At 35.5% G+C, this 16,696-nt stretch overlaps 1 protein-coding gene across 1 annotated transcript in view; it reads left to right on the top strand.

Annotated features, from left to right (window-relative positions):
- Window positions 1–15,713, top strand: part of LOC105442731 — an 89,340-nt gene extending 73,627 nt beyond the window's left edge. Inside the window, exons 27-33 of the mRNA XM_030991118.1 lie at window positions 1,521–1,766; window positions 3,838–4,083; window positions 7,400–7,645; window positions 9,716–9,961; window positions 12,034–12,279; window positions 14,350–14,493; window positions 15,631–15,713. Of these exons, the coding sequence (XP_030846978.1) occupies window positions 1,521–1,766; window positions 3,838–4,083; window positions 7,400–7,645; window positions 9,716–9,961; window positions 12,034–12,279; window positions 14,350–14,493; window positions 15,631–15,713 (1,457 nt within the window). The remainder of the gene's footprint in view (window positions 1–1,520; window positions 1,767–3,837; window positions 4,084–7,399; window positions 7,646–9,715; window positions 9,962–12,033; window positions 12,280–14,349; window positions 14,494–15,630) is intronic.
- The last annotated feature ends 983 nt before the right edge of the window (window positions 15,714–16,696 follow it).

Below are 16,696 nucleotides of genomic sequence, written 5' to 3'. Positions count from 1 at the left end.
CAGTTTCCAACAATAAAAAAAAAACAGAAAATGCAATAAATTTGCAATAATTTAGTGCATTTTACCCCGGTCTCCAACATCAAAAAAAATCCTCTGGACGGCCATGCATTATGGCTCAAGGAATGGGCACACAGAAGATTTGTTTATGTTGGGAACCGGGGTAAAAGCAATAAATTATTGACAATTTATTTCATTTTCTGTTGTTTTATGACACGTCTTATGACAATGATCTATGACTGTACCAAAATTAAAATAAATTGACCTAAGTAACTGATGTTGAGTTATCCTGTGCACAAAAAGTGGAGAAATAAAAATAAATAATAACTAGAAATTTAAATCGTCATGAGGACGAATTAGGTGGTCTGTCTTCAATTCTTATGATCATGCTCATCTTCAATTCAATGATCCAATATAATGATGTTAATGTAATATTATATATTAAGATATGGACTGATGAATGAAGTACTGATGAACTGATAGATTGAACTGATTGGACCTGAACTGAAATGATAACTTAACTGATGAACAAAATATCAAGAAATAATTATGATCAAAATCATGACCATAATGAAATTAACTCCTTGATGATCATGATGATGAATAGATGATGATCATGATAATGATTATAAAGATAATGATCATGATCATGATAATTTTGGTGATGATGATGATGATGATGGTCGTGATGGTGATCATGATGATGATGATAATGGTGCTGATGCAAACCATGCTAAAAAAGCGGCGTGTTTACTTTTTGTAGGCGCTGCGGGTGGAGATTTTTGAAATGCTTAAAATGATCTGATTCGTACTCTCGTATAATAGTTTTGTGATTTTGAGCATTTTTGAATTTTGACGAGCGCATCGTGACCTTTATGTAACTTTTGATGACATGACCTGTTGACCCTTGACCTAAAGTATATGTGATATGAATATGAATGACCTTTGATGACTCTTCATGAAGATATGATTGATAATGTGATTTCACAAAATGGCGCCTGCATGACATCACGAAAAGAAAAAAAAGGAGGGGCTTGAAAATGTTTAAACTTTTTTCAGGATTGTTTGCACGTTAAATGGTTGGTACAGTAGAAGGAAGATTATAAGTATCATTTCATACAAAAATTACGAAATATTTTAATCAACCTTCAACGATGTTACCGAGTCACTTAAAGGTACTGTGTCCCATTTGCAGCCAACATCAAATTCTGTGTAGAATTTTGCCGGAATTATGAACATGTCACGTATGTCCTATCTGCGAAATTTAAACGTATAAGCAGTGTCCGTGTATTGAAATTATGCAAGGGAACCCGTTTACTTTCTAGACCTCGCTTTCAGAATATTGAGTGACGGACTGACTGTTTTTTCTTTCGGAATAACAAACATGAAATGATTTATTTTCTAATAATTATAATTTCTAAGTTCAGTGTCATATGTAGCTCTAGAATTTATGTAGCAAAGTCATACTAATGTGGTTGTGTCTCTGTTTAACTGGATTGATTATCCTTTGCAATATCTTTCAGCTGACACCACCCCTCTAGATTTTACTTGTCCTTCAAACTTGAATGAGACTGTGCCTCGTGGACAAACACAGGTATTCATTTCATGGCAAATTCCAACAGCAACAGATGAATCCGGCACGACATATCAAATCACTTCTTCTCGCGGACCAGGTGTGTTCTCTCCAGGAACATATGATATTACGTATGTGGCCAAGGATCCAAGTGAAAATGAATGGTCTTGCACGTTCACAATTACTGTATTCGAACGTGAGTATCTTAAAACACCTTTACGCACTTGGTGGCATTCCATTCATTCATGGGAATCTTCAAGTTTTTTTTTTTCAAGTTTTATTTGTTTCACATTTCACATAATTGACAAAATTAGAACATAATATAAAATATACTAAAAGTGTCACATGATATAATTAATTCTTTGAAAAGACGTCGAAATTAATTGTAATGAATACACTGTCGCTCATAAAGGTGGAATATTTTTTTTTACCCCAATTTATAAAATTGTTTTAAAATTAATTAAAAAATAATAGGTCTAAATAATAGTATAAATTCTCAGATTTTATTGAATAACAATTTGCCAATCTATGTTTTGCGTGACAGCTAAAGCATGTGTATGCTACTATGCTTATCAACTAGGGGACCTATTCCCTTAAGTCATAAATGACAGTAATGAGGATTAATGCCCCACAAAAGGGCACTTATATAGCACATCGACACGGTTTTGATCCTGGGGCCTCACAGTTACGAGGCCATTGCTTTGTCACTGAACCATGACTGTACGCAGCGGGGGCTAGGGTAGGGGGCAGTTTCCAACAATAAAAAAAAAACAGAAAATGCAATAAATTTGCAATAATTTAGTGCATTTTACCCCGGTCTCCAACATCAAAAAAAATCCTCTGGACGGCCATGCATTATGGCTCAAGGCATGGGCACACAGAAGATTTGTTTATGTTGGGAACCGGGGTAAAAGCAATAAATTATTGACAATTTATTTCATTTTCTGTTGTTTTATGACACGTCTTATGACAATGATCTATGACTGTACCAAAATTAAAATAAATTGACCTAAGTAACTGATGTTGAGTTATCCTGTGCACAAAAAGTGGAGAAATAAAAATAAATAATAACTAGTGATTTAAATCGTCATGAGGACGAATTAGGTGGTCTGTCTTCAATTCTTATGATCATGCTCATCTTCAATTCAATGATCCAATATAATGATGTTAATGTAATATTATGTATTAAGATATGGACTGATGAATGAAGTACTGATAAACTGATAGATTGAACTGATTGACCTGAACTGAAGTGATAACTTAACTGATGAACAAAATATCAAGAAATAATTATGATCAAAATCATGACCATAATGAAATTAACTCCTTGATGATCATGATGATGAATAGATGATGATCATGATAATGATTATAAAGATAATGATCATGATCATGATAATTTTGGTGATGATGATCATGATGATGATGGTCGTGATGGTGATCATGATGATGATGATAATGGTGCTGATGCAAACCATGCTAAAAACGGCGTGTTTACGTTTTGTAGGCGCTGCGGGCGGAGATTTTTGAAATGCTTAAAATGACCTGATTCGTACTCTCGTTTAATAGTTTTGTGATTTTGAGCATTTTTGAATTTTGACGAGCGCATCGTGACCTTTATGTAACTTTTGATGACATGACCTGTTGACCCTTGACCTAAAGTATATGTGATATGAATATGAATGACCTTTGATGACTCATCATGAAGATATGATTGATAATGTGATTTCACAAAATGGCGCCTGCATGACATCACGAAAAGAAAAAAAGGAGGGGCTTGAAAATGTTTAAACTTTTCTCAGGATTGTTTGCACGTTAAATGGTTGGTACAGTAGAAGGAAGATTATAAGTATCATTTCATACAAAAATTACGAAATATTTTAATCAACCTTCAACGATGTTACCGAGTCACTTAAAGGTACTGTGTCCCATTTGCAGCCAACATCAAATTCTGTGTAGAATTTTGCCGGAATTATGAACATGTCACGTATGTCCTATCTGCGAAATTTAAACGTATAAGCAGTGTCCGTGTATTGAAATTATGCAAGGGAACCCGTTTACTTTCGAGACCTCGCTTTCAGAATATTGAGTGACGGACTGACTGTTTTTTTCTTTCGGAATAGCATACATGAAATGATTTATTTTCTAATAATTATAATTTCTAAGTTCAGTGTCATATGTAGCTCTAGAATTTATGTAGCAAAGTCATACTAATGTGGTTGTGTCTCTGTTTAACTGGATTGATTATCCTTTGCAATATCTTTCAGCTGACACCACCCCTCTAGATTTTACTTGTCCTTCAAACTTGAATGAGACTGTGCCTCGTGGACAAACACAGGTATTCATTTCATGGCAAATTCCAACAGCAACAGATGAATCCGGCACGACATATCAAATCACTTCTTCTCGCGGACCGGGTGTGTTCTCTCCAGGAACATATGATATTACGTATGTGGCCAAGGATCCAAGTGAAAATGAATGGTCTTGCACGTTCACAATTACTGTATTCGAACGTGAGTATCTTAAAACACCTTACGCACTTAGTGGCATTCCATTCATTCATGGAAATCTTCAATTTTTTTTTTTTTTCAATATAGGATTTCCCGGCCAAATTCGCGTGTTTGTCATTCGAATTCATTTACTTTGCATTTAAGTTAGCGCAGATCGGCTTTGCCATGCCAATTATCATTCGATTTTCCAGTTTTTGTATTTAATTTAGGATTTTGGTCGAAGGGTTTCATAGATCTGTCATTCAATTTAGAAACTGCTCAACTAGCATTCAAATTAATATTCACTTGTCGAAGCTTAATTTTTATCATTCAAATTAACACCTGTCATTCATATTCGTAATATTTGTATTCAAGTTAGGAATGTTATGGGGAAGAATTGCAACAAACTTTTACAGTTTTTAAATAATGCAGTTAAAATGCATGATTTGTCATTGGGGTCTAAGCTGTTATTCCATTTATTTATTTTGGATGGATGTAGTCAGACATAAAGTAAAGAAGGGACGAAATCAAGGGATATGGCATTTCTGCACGGACATGTTCATATACACGGGAAAGGTGGGGGTACCCTCAATCGCCCCTTTTTAGTATACTACAGACTCGGAATTTTACAAAAGTAATTCACATCGTCTCTTATACCCAGCACACCCCTCTGTTTTTCTTAAAGATTTTCATAGTTTACTTGCCCGCCAGCAGATCGATGGCTAAAGACATGGCTAAATAATGAATCATGTTCAAATTGTTGACTCTAGATCCTACCCCAGTCACAATATTGTACCCCTCTTCCATAATGAAATTATGATGAAATTATGATAAATTTATGATGAAACATAAGACAAACAACTTCCTTACATGCACATTTACAAATATACTGAGACCATCAGGTCCGTAGATGCAAGTCGTTTTTTTCTTCTTAACAATCAAACTTAAATGCTGATGAATATCAGATAAATCTAATAAGTATAAGTGTATAAATGCAAGAAAATGAAATATGATGAAATACACATGAAAAAACAATCTTGAAAGAAAAAGAATGAGCTATAAAAAGTGTGTAATAAACGAGAAATGTATATTGACCATCAATTAAAGTGCACAAAGTGCTAATTTGAATGCTACAAATGAATTAGAATGCTAGAAGTACACCGTCGCGTTGTCAGAAAATTGTGTTGCGCCAAATCGAATGACCAAATAGCGAAAGAAGCACATTGTTCAATAATTTGAATGAAACATACGTAGATTCTAACGAAAATTCCATAGATTTGAAAACTAGAAAAGGGAATATAAACCCGAGGTATACCTGTCTGCACTAAAACCGTCAAATTTGAACGTAAGACAAATTAATTTGAATGACAAAATCGCGAATTTGGCCGGGAAATCCTATATTATTTGTTTCACATTTCACATATTTGACAAAATTAGAACATAATATAAAATATACTGGAAGTGTCACATGATATAATTAATTCTTTGAAAAGACGTCGAAATTAATTGTAATGAATACACTGTCGCTCATAAAGGTGGAATATTTTTGTTTTACCCCAATTCATGGAATTGTTTTAAAATTAATTAAAAAATAATAGATCTAAATAATAGTATACATTCTCAGATTTTATTGAATAACAATTTACCAATCTGTGTTTTGCGTGACAGCTAAAGCATGTGTATGCTACTATGCTTATCAACTAGGGGACCTATTCCCTTAAGTCATTAATGACAGTAATGAGGATTAATGCCCCACAAAAGGGCACTTATATAGCACATCGACACGGTTTTGATCCTGGGGCCTCACAGTTACGAGGCCATTGCTTTGTCACTGAACCATGACTGTACGCAGCGGGGGCTAGGGTAGGGGGCAGTTTCCATAAATAAAAAAAACACAGAAAATGCAATAAATTTGCAATAATTTAGTGCATTTTACCCCGGTCTCCAACATCAAAAAAAATCCTCTGGGAACCGGGGTAAAAGCAATAAATTATTGACAATTTATTTCATTTTCTGTTGTTTTATGACACGTCTAATATGACAATGATCTATGACTGTACCAAAATTAAAATAAATTGACCTAAGTAACTGATGTTGAGTTATCCTGTCACAAAAAGTGGAGAAATAAAAATAAATAATAAATAGTGATTTAAATCGTCATGAGGACGAATTAGGTGGTCTGTCTTCAATTCTTATGATCATGCTCATCTTCAATTCAATGATCCAATATAATGATGTTAATGTAGTATTATGTATTAAGATATGGACTGATGAATGAAGTACTGATGAACTGATAGATTGAACTGATTGGACCTGAACTGAAGTGATAACTTAACTGATGAACAAAATATCAAGAAATAATTATGATCAAAATCATGACCATAATGAAATTAACTCCTTGATGATCATGATGATGAATAGATGATGATCATGATAATGATTATAAAGATAATGATCATGATCATGATAATTTTTGTGATGATGATCATGATGATGATGGTCGTGATGGTGATCATGATGATGATGATAATGGTGCTGATGCAAACCATGCTAAAAAACGGCGTGTTTACGTTTTGTAGGCGCTGCGGGCGGAGATTTTTGAAATGCTTAAAATGACCTGATTCGTACTCTCGTTTAATAGCTTTGTGATTTTGAGCATTTTTGAATTTTGACGAGCGCATCGTGACCTTTATGTAACTTTTGATGACATGACCTGTTGACCCTTGACCTAAAGTATATGTGATATGAATATGAATGACCTTTGGTGACTCATCATGAAGATATGATTGATAATGTGATTTCACAAAATGGCGCCTGCATGACATCACGCAAAGAAAAAAAAGGAGGGGCTTGAAAATGTTTAAACTTTTTTTCAGGATTGTTTGCACGTTAAATGGTTGGTACAGTAGAAGGAAGATTATAAGTATCATTTCATACAAAAAATCCGAAATTTTTTAATCAACCTTCAACGATGTTACCGAGTCACTTAAAGGTACTGTGTCCCATTTGCAGCCAACATCAAATTCTGTGTAGAATTTTGCCGGAATTATGAACATGTCACGTATGTCCTATCTGCGAAATTTAAACGTATAAGCAGTGTCTGTGTATTGAAATTATGCAAGGGAACCCGTTTACTTTCTAGACCTCGCTTTCAGAATATTGAGTGACGGACTGACTGTTTTTTCTTTCAGAATAGCATACATGAAATGATTTATTTTCTAATAATTATAATTTCTAAGTTCAGTGTCATATGTAGCTCTAGAATTTATGTAGCAAAGTCATACTAATGTGGTTGTGTCTCTGTTTAACTGGATTGATTATCCTTTGCAATATCTTTCAGCTGACACCACCCCTCTAGATTTTACTTGTCCTTCAAACTTGAATGAGACTGTGCCTCGTGGACAAACACAGGTATTCATTTCATGGCAAATTCCAACAGCAACAGATGAATCCGGCACGACATATCAAATCACTTCTTCTCGCGGACCGGGTGTGTTCTCTCCAGGAACATATGATATTACGTATGTGGCCAAGGATCCAAGTGAAAATGAATGGTCTTGCACGTTCACAATTACTGTATTCGAACGTGAGTATCTTAAAACACCTTTACGCACTTGGTGGCATTCCATTCATTCATGGAAATCTTCAATTTTTTTTTTTCAAGTTCTATTTGTTTCAAATTTCACATATTTGACAAAATTAGAACATAATATAAAATATACTGGAAGTGTCACATGATATAATTAATTCTTTGAAAAGACGTCGAAATTAATTGTAATGAATACACTGTCGCTCATGAAGGTGGAATATTTTTGTTTTACCCCAATTCATGGAATTGTTTTCAAATTAATTAAAAGATAATAGATCTAAATAATAGTATACATTCTCAGATTTTATTGAATAACAATTTGCCAATCTGTGTTTTGCGTGACAGCTAAAGCATGTGTATGCTACTATGCTTATCAACTAGGGGACCTATTCCCTTAAGTCATAAATGACAGTAATGAGGATTAATGCCCCACAAAAGGGCACTTATATCGCACATCGACACGGTTTTGATCCTGGGGCCTCACAGTTACGAGGCCATTGCTTTGTCACTGAACCATGACTGTACGCAGCGGGGGCTAGGGTAGGGGGCAGTTTCCAACAATAAAAAAACACAGAAAATGCAATAAATTTGCAATAATTTAGTGCATTTTACCCCGGTCTCCAACATCAAAAAAAATCCTCTGGACGGCCATGCATTATGGCTCAAGGCATGGGCACACAGAAGATTTGTTTATGTTGGGAACCGGGGTAAAAGCAATAAATTATTGAAAATTTATTTTATTTTCTGTTGTTTTATGACACGTCTTATGACAATGATCTATGACTGTACCAAAATTAAAATAAATTGACCTAAGTAACTGATGTTGAGTTATCCTGTGCACAAAAAGTGGAGAAATAAAAATAAATAATAACTAGAAATTTAAATCGTCATGAGGACGAATTAGGTGGTCTGTCTTCAATTCTTATGATCATGCTCATCTTCAATTCAATGATCCAATATAATGATGTTAATGTAATATTATATATTAAGATATGGACTGATGAATGAAGTACTGATGAACTGATAGATTGAACTGATTGGACCTGAACTGAAATGATAACTTAACTGATGAACAAAATATCAAGAAATAATTATGATCAAAATCATGACCATAATGAAATTAACTCCTTGATGATCATGATGATGAATAAATGATGATCATGATAATGATTATAAAGATAATGATCATGATCATGATAATTTTGGTGATGATGATGATGATGATGGTCGTGATGGTGATCATGATGATGATGATAATGGTGCTGATGCAAACCATGCTAAAAAAACGGCGTGTTTACTTTTTGTAGGCGCTGCGGGTGGAGATTTTTGAAATGCTTAAAATGATCTGATTCGTACTCTCGTATAATAGTTTTGTGATTTTGAGCATTTTTGAATTTTGACGAGCGCATCGTGACCTTTATGTAACTTTTGATGACATGACCTGTTGACCCTTGACCTAAAGTATATGTGATATGAATATGAATGACCTTTGATGACTCTTCATGAAGATATGATTGATAATGTGATTTCACAAAATGGCGCCTGCATGACATCACGAAAAGAAAAAAAAGGAGGGGCTTGAAAATGTTTAAACTTTTTTCAGGATTGTTTGCACGTTAAATGGTTGGTACAGTAGAAGGAAGATTATAAGTATCATTTCATACAAAAATTACGAAATATTTTAATCAACCTTCAACGATGTTACCGAGTCACTTAAAGGTACTGTGTCCCATTTGCAGCCAACATCAAATTCTGTGTAGAATTTTGCCGGAATTATGAACATGTCACGTATGTCCTATCTGCGAAATTTAAACGTATAAGCAGTGTCCGTGTATTGAAATTATGCAAGGGAACCCGTTTACTTTCTAGACCTCGCTTTCAGAATATTGAGTGACGGACTGACTGTTTTTTCTTTCGGAATAACAAACATGAAATGATTTATTTTCTAATAATTATAATTTCTAAGTTCAGTGTCATATGTAGCTCTAGAATTTATGTAGCAAAGTCATACTAATGTGGTTGTGTCTCTGTTTAACTGGATTGATTATCCTTTGCAATATCTTTCAGCTGACACCACCCCTCTAGATTTTACTTGTCCTTCAAACTTGAATGAGACTGTGCCTCGTGGACAAACACAGGTATTCATTTCATGGCAAATTCCAACAGCAACAGATGAATCCGGCACGACATATCAAATCACTTCTTCTCGCGGACCAGGTGTGTTCTCTCCAGGAACATATGATATTACGTATGTGGCCAAGGATCCAAGTGAAAATGAATGGTCTTGCACGTTCACAATTACTGTATTCGAACGTGAGTATCTTAAAACACCTTTACGCACTTGGTGGCATTCCATTCATTCATGGGAATCTTCAAGTTTTTTTTTTTCAAGTTTTATTTGTTTCACATTTCACATAATTGACAAAATTAGAACATAATATAAAATATACTAAAAGTGTCACATGATATAATTAATTCTTTGAAAAGACGTCGAAATTAATTGTAATGAATACACTGTCGCTCATAAAGGTGGAATATTTTTTTTTTACCCCAATTTATAAAATTGTTTTAAAATTAATTAAAAAATAATAGGTCTAAATAATAGTATAAATTCTCAGATTTTATTGAATAATAATTTGCCAATCTATGTTTTGCGTGACAGCTAAAGCATGTGTATGCTACTATGCTTATCAACTAGGGGACCTATTCCCTTAAGTCATAAATGACAGTAATGAGGATTAATGCCCCACAAAAGGGCACTTATATAGCACATCGACACGGTTTTGATCCTGGGGCCTCACAGTTACGAGGCCATTGCTTTGTCACTGAACCATGACTGTACGCAGCGGGGGCTAGGGTAGGGGGCAGTTTCCAACAATAAAAAAAAAACAGAAAATGCAATAAATTTGCAATAATTTAGTGCATTTTACCCCGGTCTCCAACATAAAAAAAAATCCTCTGGACGGCCATGCATTATGGCTCAAGGCATGGGCACACAGAAGATTTGTTTATGTTGGGAACCGGGGTAAAAGCAATAAATTATTGACAATTTATTTCATTTTCTGTTGTTTTATGACACGTCTTATGACAATGATCTATGACTGTACCAAAATTAAAATAAATTGACCTAAGTAACTGATGTTGAGTTATCCTGTGCACAAAAAGTGGAGAAATAAAAATAAATAATAACTAGTGATTTAAATCGTCATGAGGACGAATTAGGTGGTCTGTCTTCAATTCTTATGATCATGCTCATCTTCAATTCAATGATCCAATATAATGATGTTAATGTAATATTATGTATTAAGATATGGACTGATGAATGAAGTACTGATAAACTGATAGATTGAACTGATTGACCTGAACTGAAGTGATAACTTAACTGATGAACAAAATATCAAGAAATAATTATGATCAAAATCATGACCATAATGAAATTAACTCCTTGATGATCATGATGATGAATAGATGATGATCATGATAATGATTATAAAGATAATGATCATGATCATGATAATTTTGGTGATGATGATCATGATGATGATGGTCGTGATGGTGATCATGATGATGATGATAATGGTGCTGATGCAAACCATGCTAAAAAACGGCGTGTTTACGTTTTGTAGGCGCTGCGGGCGGAGATTTTTGAAATGCTTAAAATGACCTGATTCGTACTCTCGTTTAATAGTTTTGTGATTTTGAGCATTTTTGAATTTTGACGAGCGCATCGTGACCTTTATGTAACTTTTGATGACATGACCTGTTGACCCTTGACCTAAAGTATATGTGATATGAATATGAATGACCTTTGATGACTCATCATGAAGATATGATTGATAATGTGATTTCACAAAATGGCGCCTGCATGACATCACGAAAAGAAAAAAAGGAGGGGCTTGAAAATGTTTAAACTTTTTTCAGGATTGTTTGCACGTTAAATGTTTGGTACAGTAGAAGGAAGATTATAAGTATCATTTCATACAAAAATTACGAAATATTTTAATCAACCTTCAACGATGTTACCGAGTCACTTAAAGGTACTGTGTCCCATTTGCAGCCAACATCAAATTCTGTGTAGAATTTTGCCGGAATTATGAACATGTCACGTATGTCCTATCTGCGAAATTTAAACGTATAAGCAGTGTCCGTGTATTGAAATTATGCAAGGGAACCCGTTTACTTTCTAGACCTCGCTTTCAGAATATTGAGTGACGGACTGACTGTTTTTTCTTTCGGAATAACAAACATGAAATGATTTATTTTCTAATAATTATAATTTCTAAGTTCAGTGTCATATGTAGCTCTAGAATTTATGTAGCAAAGTCATACTAATGTGGTTGTGTCTCTGTTTAACTGGATTGATTATCCTTTGCAATATCTTTCAGCTGACACCACCCCTCTAGATTTTACTTGTCCTTCAAACTTGAATGAGACTGTGCCTCGTGGACAAACAAAGGTATTCATTTCATGGCAAATTCCAACAGCAACAGATGAATCCGGCACGACATATCAAATCACTTCTTCTCGCGGACCAGGTGTGTTCTCTCCAGGAACATATGATATTACGTATGTGGCCAAGGATCCAAGTGAAAATGAATGGTCTTGCACGTTCACAATTACTGTATTCGAACGTGAGTATCTTAAAACACCTTACGCACTTGGTGGCATTCTATTCATTCTTGGAAATCTTCACCAAAAAAAATTCAAGTTTATTTGTTTCTCATTTTACATATTTGACAAAATTAGAACATAATATAAAATATACTGGAAGTGTCACATGATATAATAAATTCTTTGAAAAGACGTCGAAATTAATTGTAATGAATACACTGTCGCTCATAAAGGTGGAATATTTTTTTTTTACCCCAATTTATGGAATTGTTTTAAAATTAATTAAAAAATAATAGATCTAAATAATAGTATACATTCTCAGATTTTATTGAATAACAATTTGCCAATCTGTGTTTTGCGTGACAGCTAAAGCATGTGTATGCTACTATGCTTATCAACTAGGGGACCTATTCCCTTAAGTCATAAATGAAAGTAATGAGGATTGATGCCCCACAAAAGGGCACTTATATATCACATCGACACGGTTTTGATCCTGGGGCCTCACAGTTACGAGGCCATTGCTTTGTCACTGAACCATGACTGTACGCAGCGGGGGCTAGGGTAGGGGGCAGTTTCCATAAATTAAAAAAAACACAGAAAATGCAATAAATTTGCAATAATTTAGTGCATTTTACCCCGGTCTCCAACATCAAAAAAAATCCTCTGGACGGCCATGCATTATGGCTCAAGGTATGGGCACACAGAAGATTTGTTTATGTTGGGAACCGGGGTAAAAGCAATAAATTATTGACAATTTATTTCATTTTCTGTTGTTTTATGACACGTCTTATGACGATGATCTATGACTGTACCAAAATTAAAATAAATTGACCTAAGTAACTGATGTTGAATTATCCTGTGCACAAAAAGTGGAGAAATAAAAATAAATAATAACTAGAAATTTAAATCGTCATGAGGACGAATTAGGTGGTCTGTCTTCAATTCTTATGATCATGCTCATCTTCAATTCAATGATCCAATATAATGATGTTAATGTAATACTATGTATTAAGATATGGACTGATGAATGAAGTACTGATAAACTGATAGATTGAACTGATTGACCTGAACTGAAGTGATAACTTAACTGATGAACAAAATATCAAGAAATAATTATGATCAAAATCATGACCATAATGAAATTAACTCCTTGATGATCATGATGATGAATAGATGATGATCATGATAATGATTATAAAGATAATGATCATGATCATGATAATTTGGGTGATGATGATCATGATGATGATGGTCGTGATGGTGATCATGATGATGATGATAATGGTGCTGATGCAAACCATGCTAAAAAACGGCGTGTTTACGTTTTGTAGGCGCTGCGGGCGGAGATTTTTGAAATGCTTAAAATGACCTGATTCGTACTCTCGTTTAATAGTTTTGTGATTTTGAGCATTTTTGAATTTTGACGAGCGCATCGTGACCTTTATGTAACTTTTGATGACATGACCTGTTGACCCTTGACCTAAAGTATATGTGATATGAATATGAATGACCTTTGATGACTCTTCATGAAGATATGATTGATAATGTGATTTCACAAAATGGCGCCTGCATGACATCACGAAAAGAAAAAAAGGAGGGGCTTGAAAATGTTTAAACTTTTTTCAGGATTGTTTGCACGTTAAATGGTTGGTACAGTAGAAGGAAGATTATAAGTATCATTTCATACAAAAATTACGAAATATTTTAATCAACCTTCAACGATGTTACCGAGTCACTTAAAGGTACTGTGTCCCATTTGCAGCCAACATCAAATTCTGTGTAGAATTTTGCCGGAATTATGAACATGTCACGTATGTCCTATCTGCGAAATTTAAACGTATAAGCAGTGTCCGTGTATTGAAATTATGCAAGGGAACCCGTTTACTTTCTAGACCTCGCTTTCAGAATATTGAGTGACGGACTGACTGTTTTTTCTTTCGGAATAGCAAACATGAAATGATTTATTTTCTAATAATTATAATTTCTAAGTTCAGTGTCATATGTAGCTCTTGAATTTATGTAGCAAAGTCATACTAATGTGGTCGTGTCTCTGTTTAACTGGATTGATTATCCTTTGCAATATCTTTCAGCTGACACCACCCCTCTAGATTTTACTTGTCCTTCAAACTTGAATGAGACTGTGCCTCGTGGACAAACACAGGTATTCATTTCATGGCAAATTCCAACAGCAACAGATGAACGGGTGTGTTCTCTCCAGGAACATATGATATTACGTATGTGGCCAAGGATCCAAGTGAAAATGAATGGTCTTGCAAGTTCACAATTACTGTATTCGAACGTGAATATCTTAAAACACCTTTACGCACTTGGTGGCATTCCATTCATTCATGGGAATCTTCAAGTTTGTTTTTTTGTTCAAGTTTTATTTGTTTCACATTTCACATTATTGACAAAATTAGAACAGTTTTGGGGTTACAGCTTTTACACTTTAGCAATCACTAAAATCGGTTGGCAAGAATGCCGAAAGTATTCTCTACCACTCTCCTTGCACGGGAGAGCCGGTATAGTTGTAAATTCTCTCTTGTCTAGCCATAGCCGTTCTTGCATACGGCTTCATTAGCCATGTCCTCAGGGCGAAGGCCTCGTTTGACACAAAGAAGTAGGGGATGTCTTCATCATCGTTACCCGAAGGAAAGTGGAAAGTATGCCGCAGACCTGCCGCAGACCTGCCGCAGATCTTCGGCAGACTTTTAGTCTGCGGCAAAGAGTATGCCGAAGTGTGCGGCAGAAAGAAATTGTACTGCAGACTTGCCGCATACCAGTATGCCACAGGAACAGTCTGCGGCAGATCTGCGGCAGGATGAAACTTTGCTCCAGACTTGCCGCATACTAGTATGCCACAGGAACAGTCTGCGGCAGATCTGCGGCAGGATGAAACTTTGCTCAAGACTTGCTGCATATCAGTATGCCGCAGGAACAGTCTGCGGCAGATCTGCGGCAGGATGAAACTTTGCTCCAAACTTGCCGCATACCAGTATGCCACAGGAACAGTATGCGGCAGGTCTGCCATAGAAAAGTGGAAAATTATACACTCTGCAGCAAGGCTATAGGCGGCCATTTTGGAGGACCATGCAGGGCCATGGGTTGCAGGCTGAGCCCATGATCTTGTAAATTCCTGTGTTAGCACTGTTAATTGTCTTTTTAGCTTCTGTCAAACCAAACAATTTGCTTCAAGTTCTTAGTGGTACCATAAGAGAATTTGTTACATAAGAGGAGACTGAGGAATTAACGGACTGTTTCAAACTTTTTTGTTGTGCCATATGTGATCTTATCTGCAGCCCCACTAACTTACTTTGTTGTTGTAATTAGCACATTGATCTGTGACTCTACTCTGGACTATGTGTATGCAGTTATTGTATTCCCATTCCTCTACCTCTACTTCTACATTGTGTTAAACCCATATTTCGTCGGCCAGGTGGCAGAAGGGCGTTAATGACTCGAAAACTACTTTTCGATTTATTTGCATTTAAAGATTTGTTTTATATTTAAACTGCTTTCCGTCCCGAAAATCGGTTTAAAACATAAAAGACTAATAAAGATGTTGTAGTAGAACACGGCCATAATGTTGTTCTCAGAAATAAGTCAGTTTTATAAAAGTTTGAGGCGATTTAGTGCTGACGCCCTTCTACTTAAAGTTTCATTATTGATCTGAAATTGACGATTTGTAGAATTTTTGAAGCAATTCCGCCGGTTTTAGCTGTTTCTACTAATTCAAGGTGCTAGAATGTAATGATGCAATGCATGCTTTCCAGCAAGAGTGCATACTTAATTGCCACGTACTGGATATCAAAGAGTATGCGGCAGGTCTGCAGCAGGTCTATATGAGATATGAATATTCATAATGAAGAGTCTGCGGCAGGTCTGCAGCAGACTCTTTGTTATAGCTTTTTCTATGAATATTCATAATAAAGGAGTCTGCAGCAGATCTGCCGCAGACTCTTTGTTATAGCCCTTTCTATGATTATCCATGATAAAGAGTCTGCGGCAGACCTGCTGCAGACTATTCATCAGACTGAAAGAGTATGCGGCAAGTCTGCGGCAAGTCTGCGGCAAAACTAATTTGCATGTGAAAAAGATGACTGTCTGCGGCGGTTCTGCTGCAGATCTGCGGCAAGTCTGCCGCATGAGTATGCGGCAGGCTCATTTCTTTCCTATGGGTAGGCATGGGCTTTGGTAGAGGCACGTACTCCAAAGGTGTCAGATTCAAGGCGTTGTTCTAATTCACACGAGTTGAGGAGATGTGCATCAGAGGGAGTTAGAGCCTTTGTATCCGACATCTACCCAAACAAAAATCGTACTTGGCACCGACCAGGGCCATAAGTACAATAAAGTAGAAACCCTTGTACATGTACTTGTAAAATATTGACCCACTATCCTCGGGGCACTTGATTGCAACATGCTTGTCGTCCAAAGCAC

Source organism: Strongylocentrotus purpuratus, unplaced genomic scaffold (genome assembly GCF_000002235.5).
Source record: "Strongylocentrotus purpuratus isolate Spur 01 unplaced genomic scaffold, Spur_5.0 spur5_scaffold_2, whole genome shotgun sequence".
Lineage (NCBI taxonomy): Eukaryota > Metazoa > Echinodermata > Echinoidea > Camarodonta > Strongylocentrotidae > Strongylocentrotus > Strongylocentrotus purpuratus.
The sequence above is the reverse complement of the archived record's forward strand: the minus strand, read 5'-3'. Positions and strand labels throughout refer to the sequence as shown.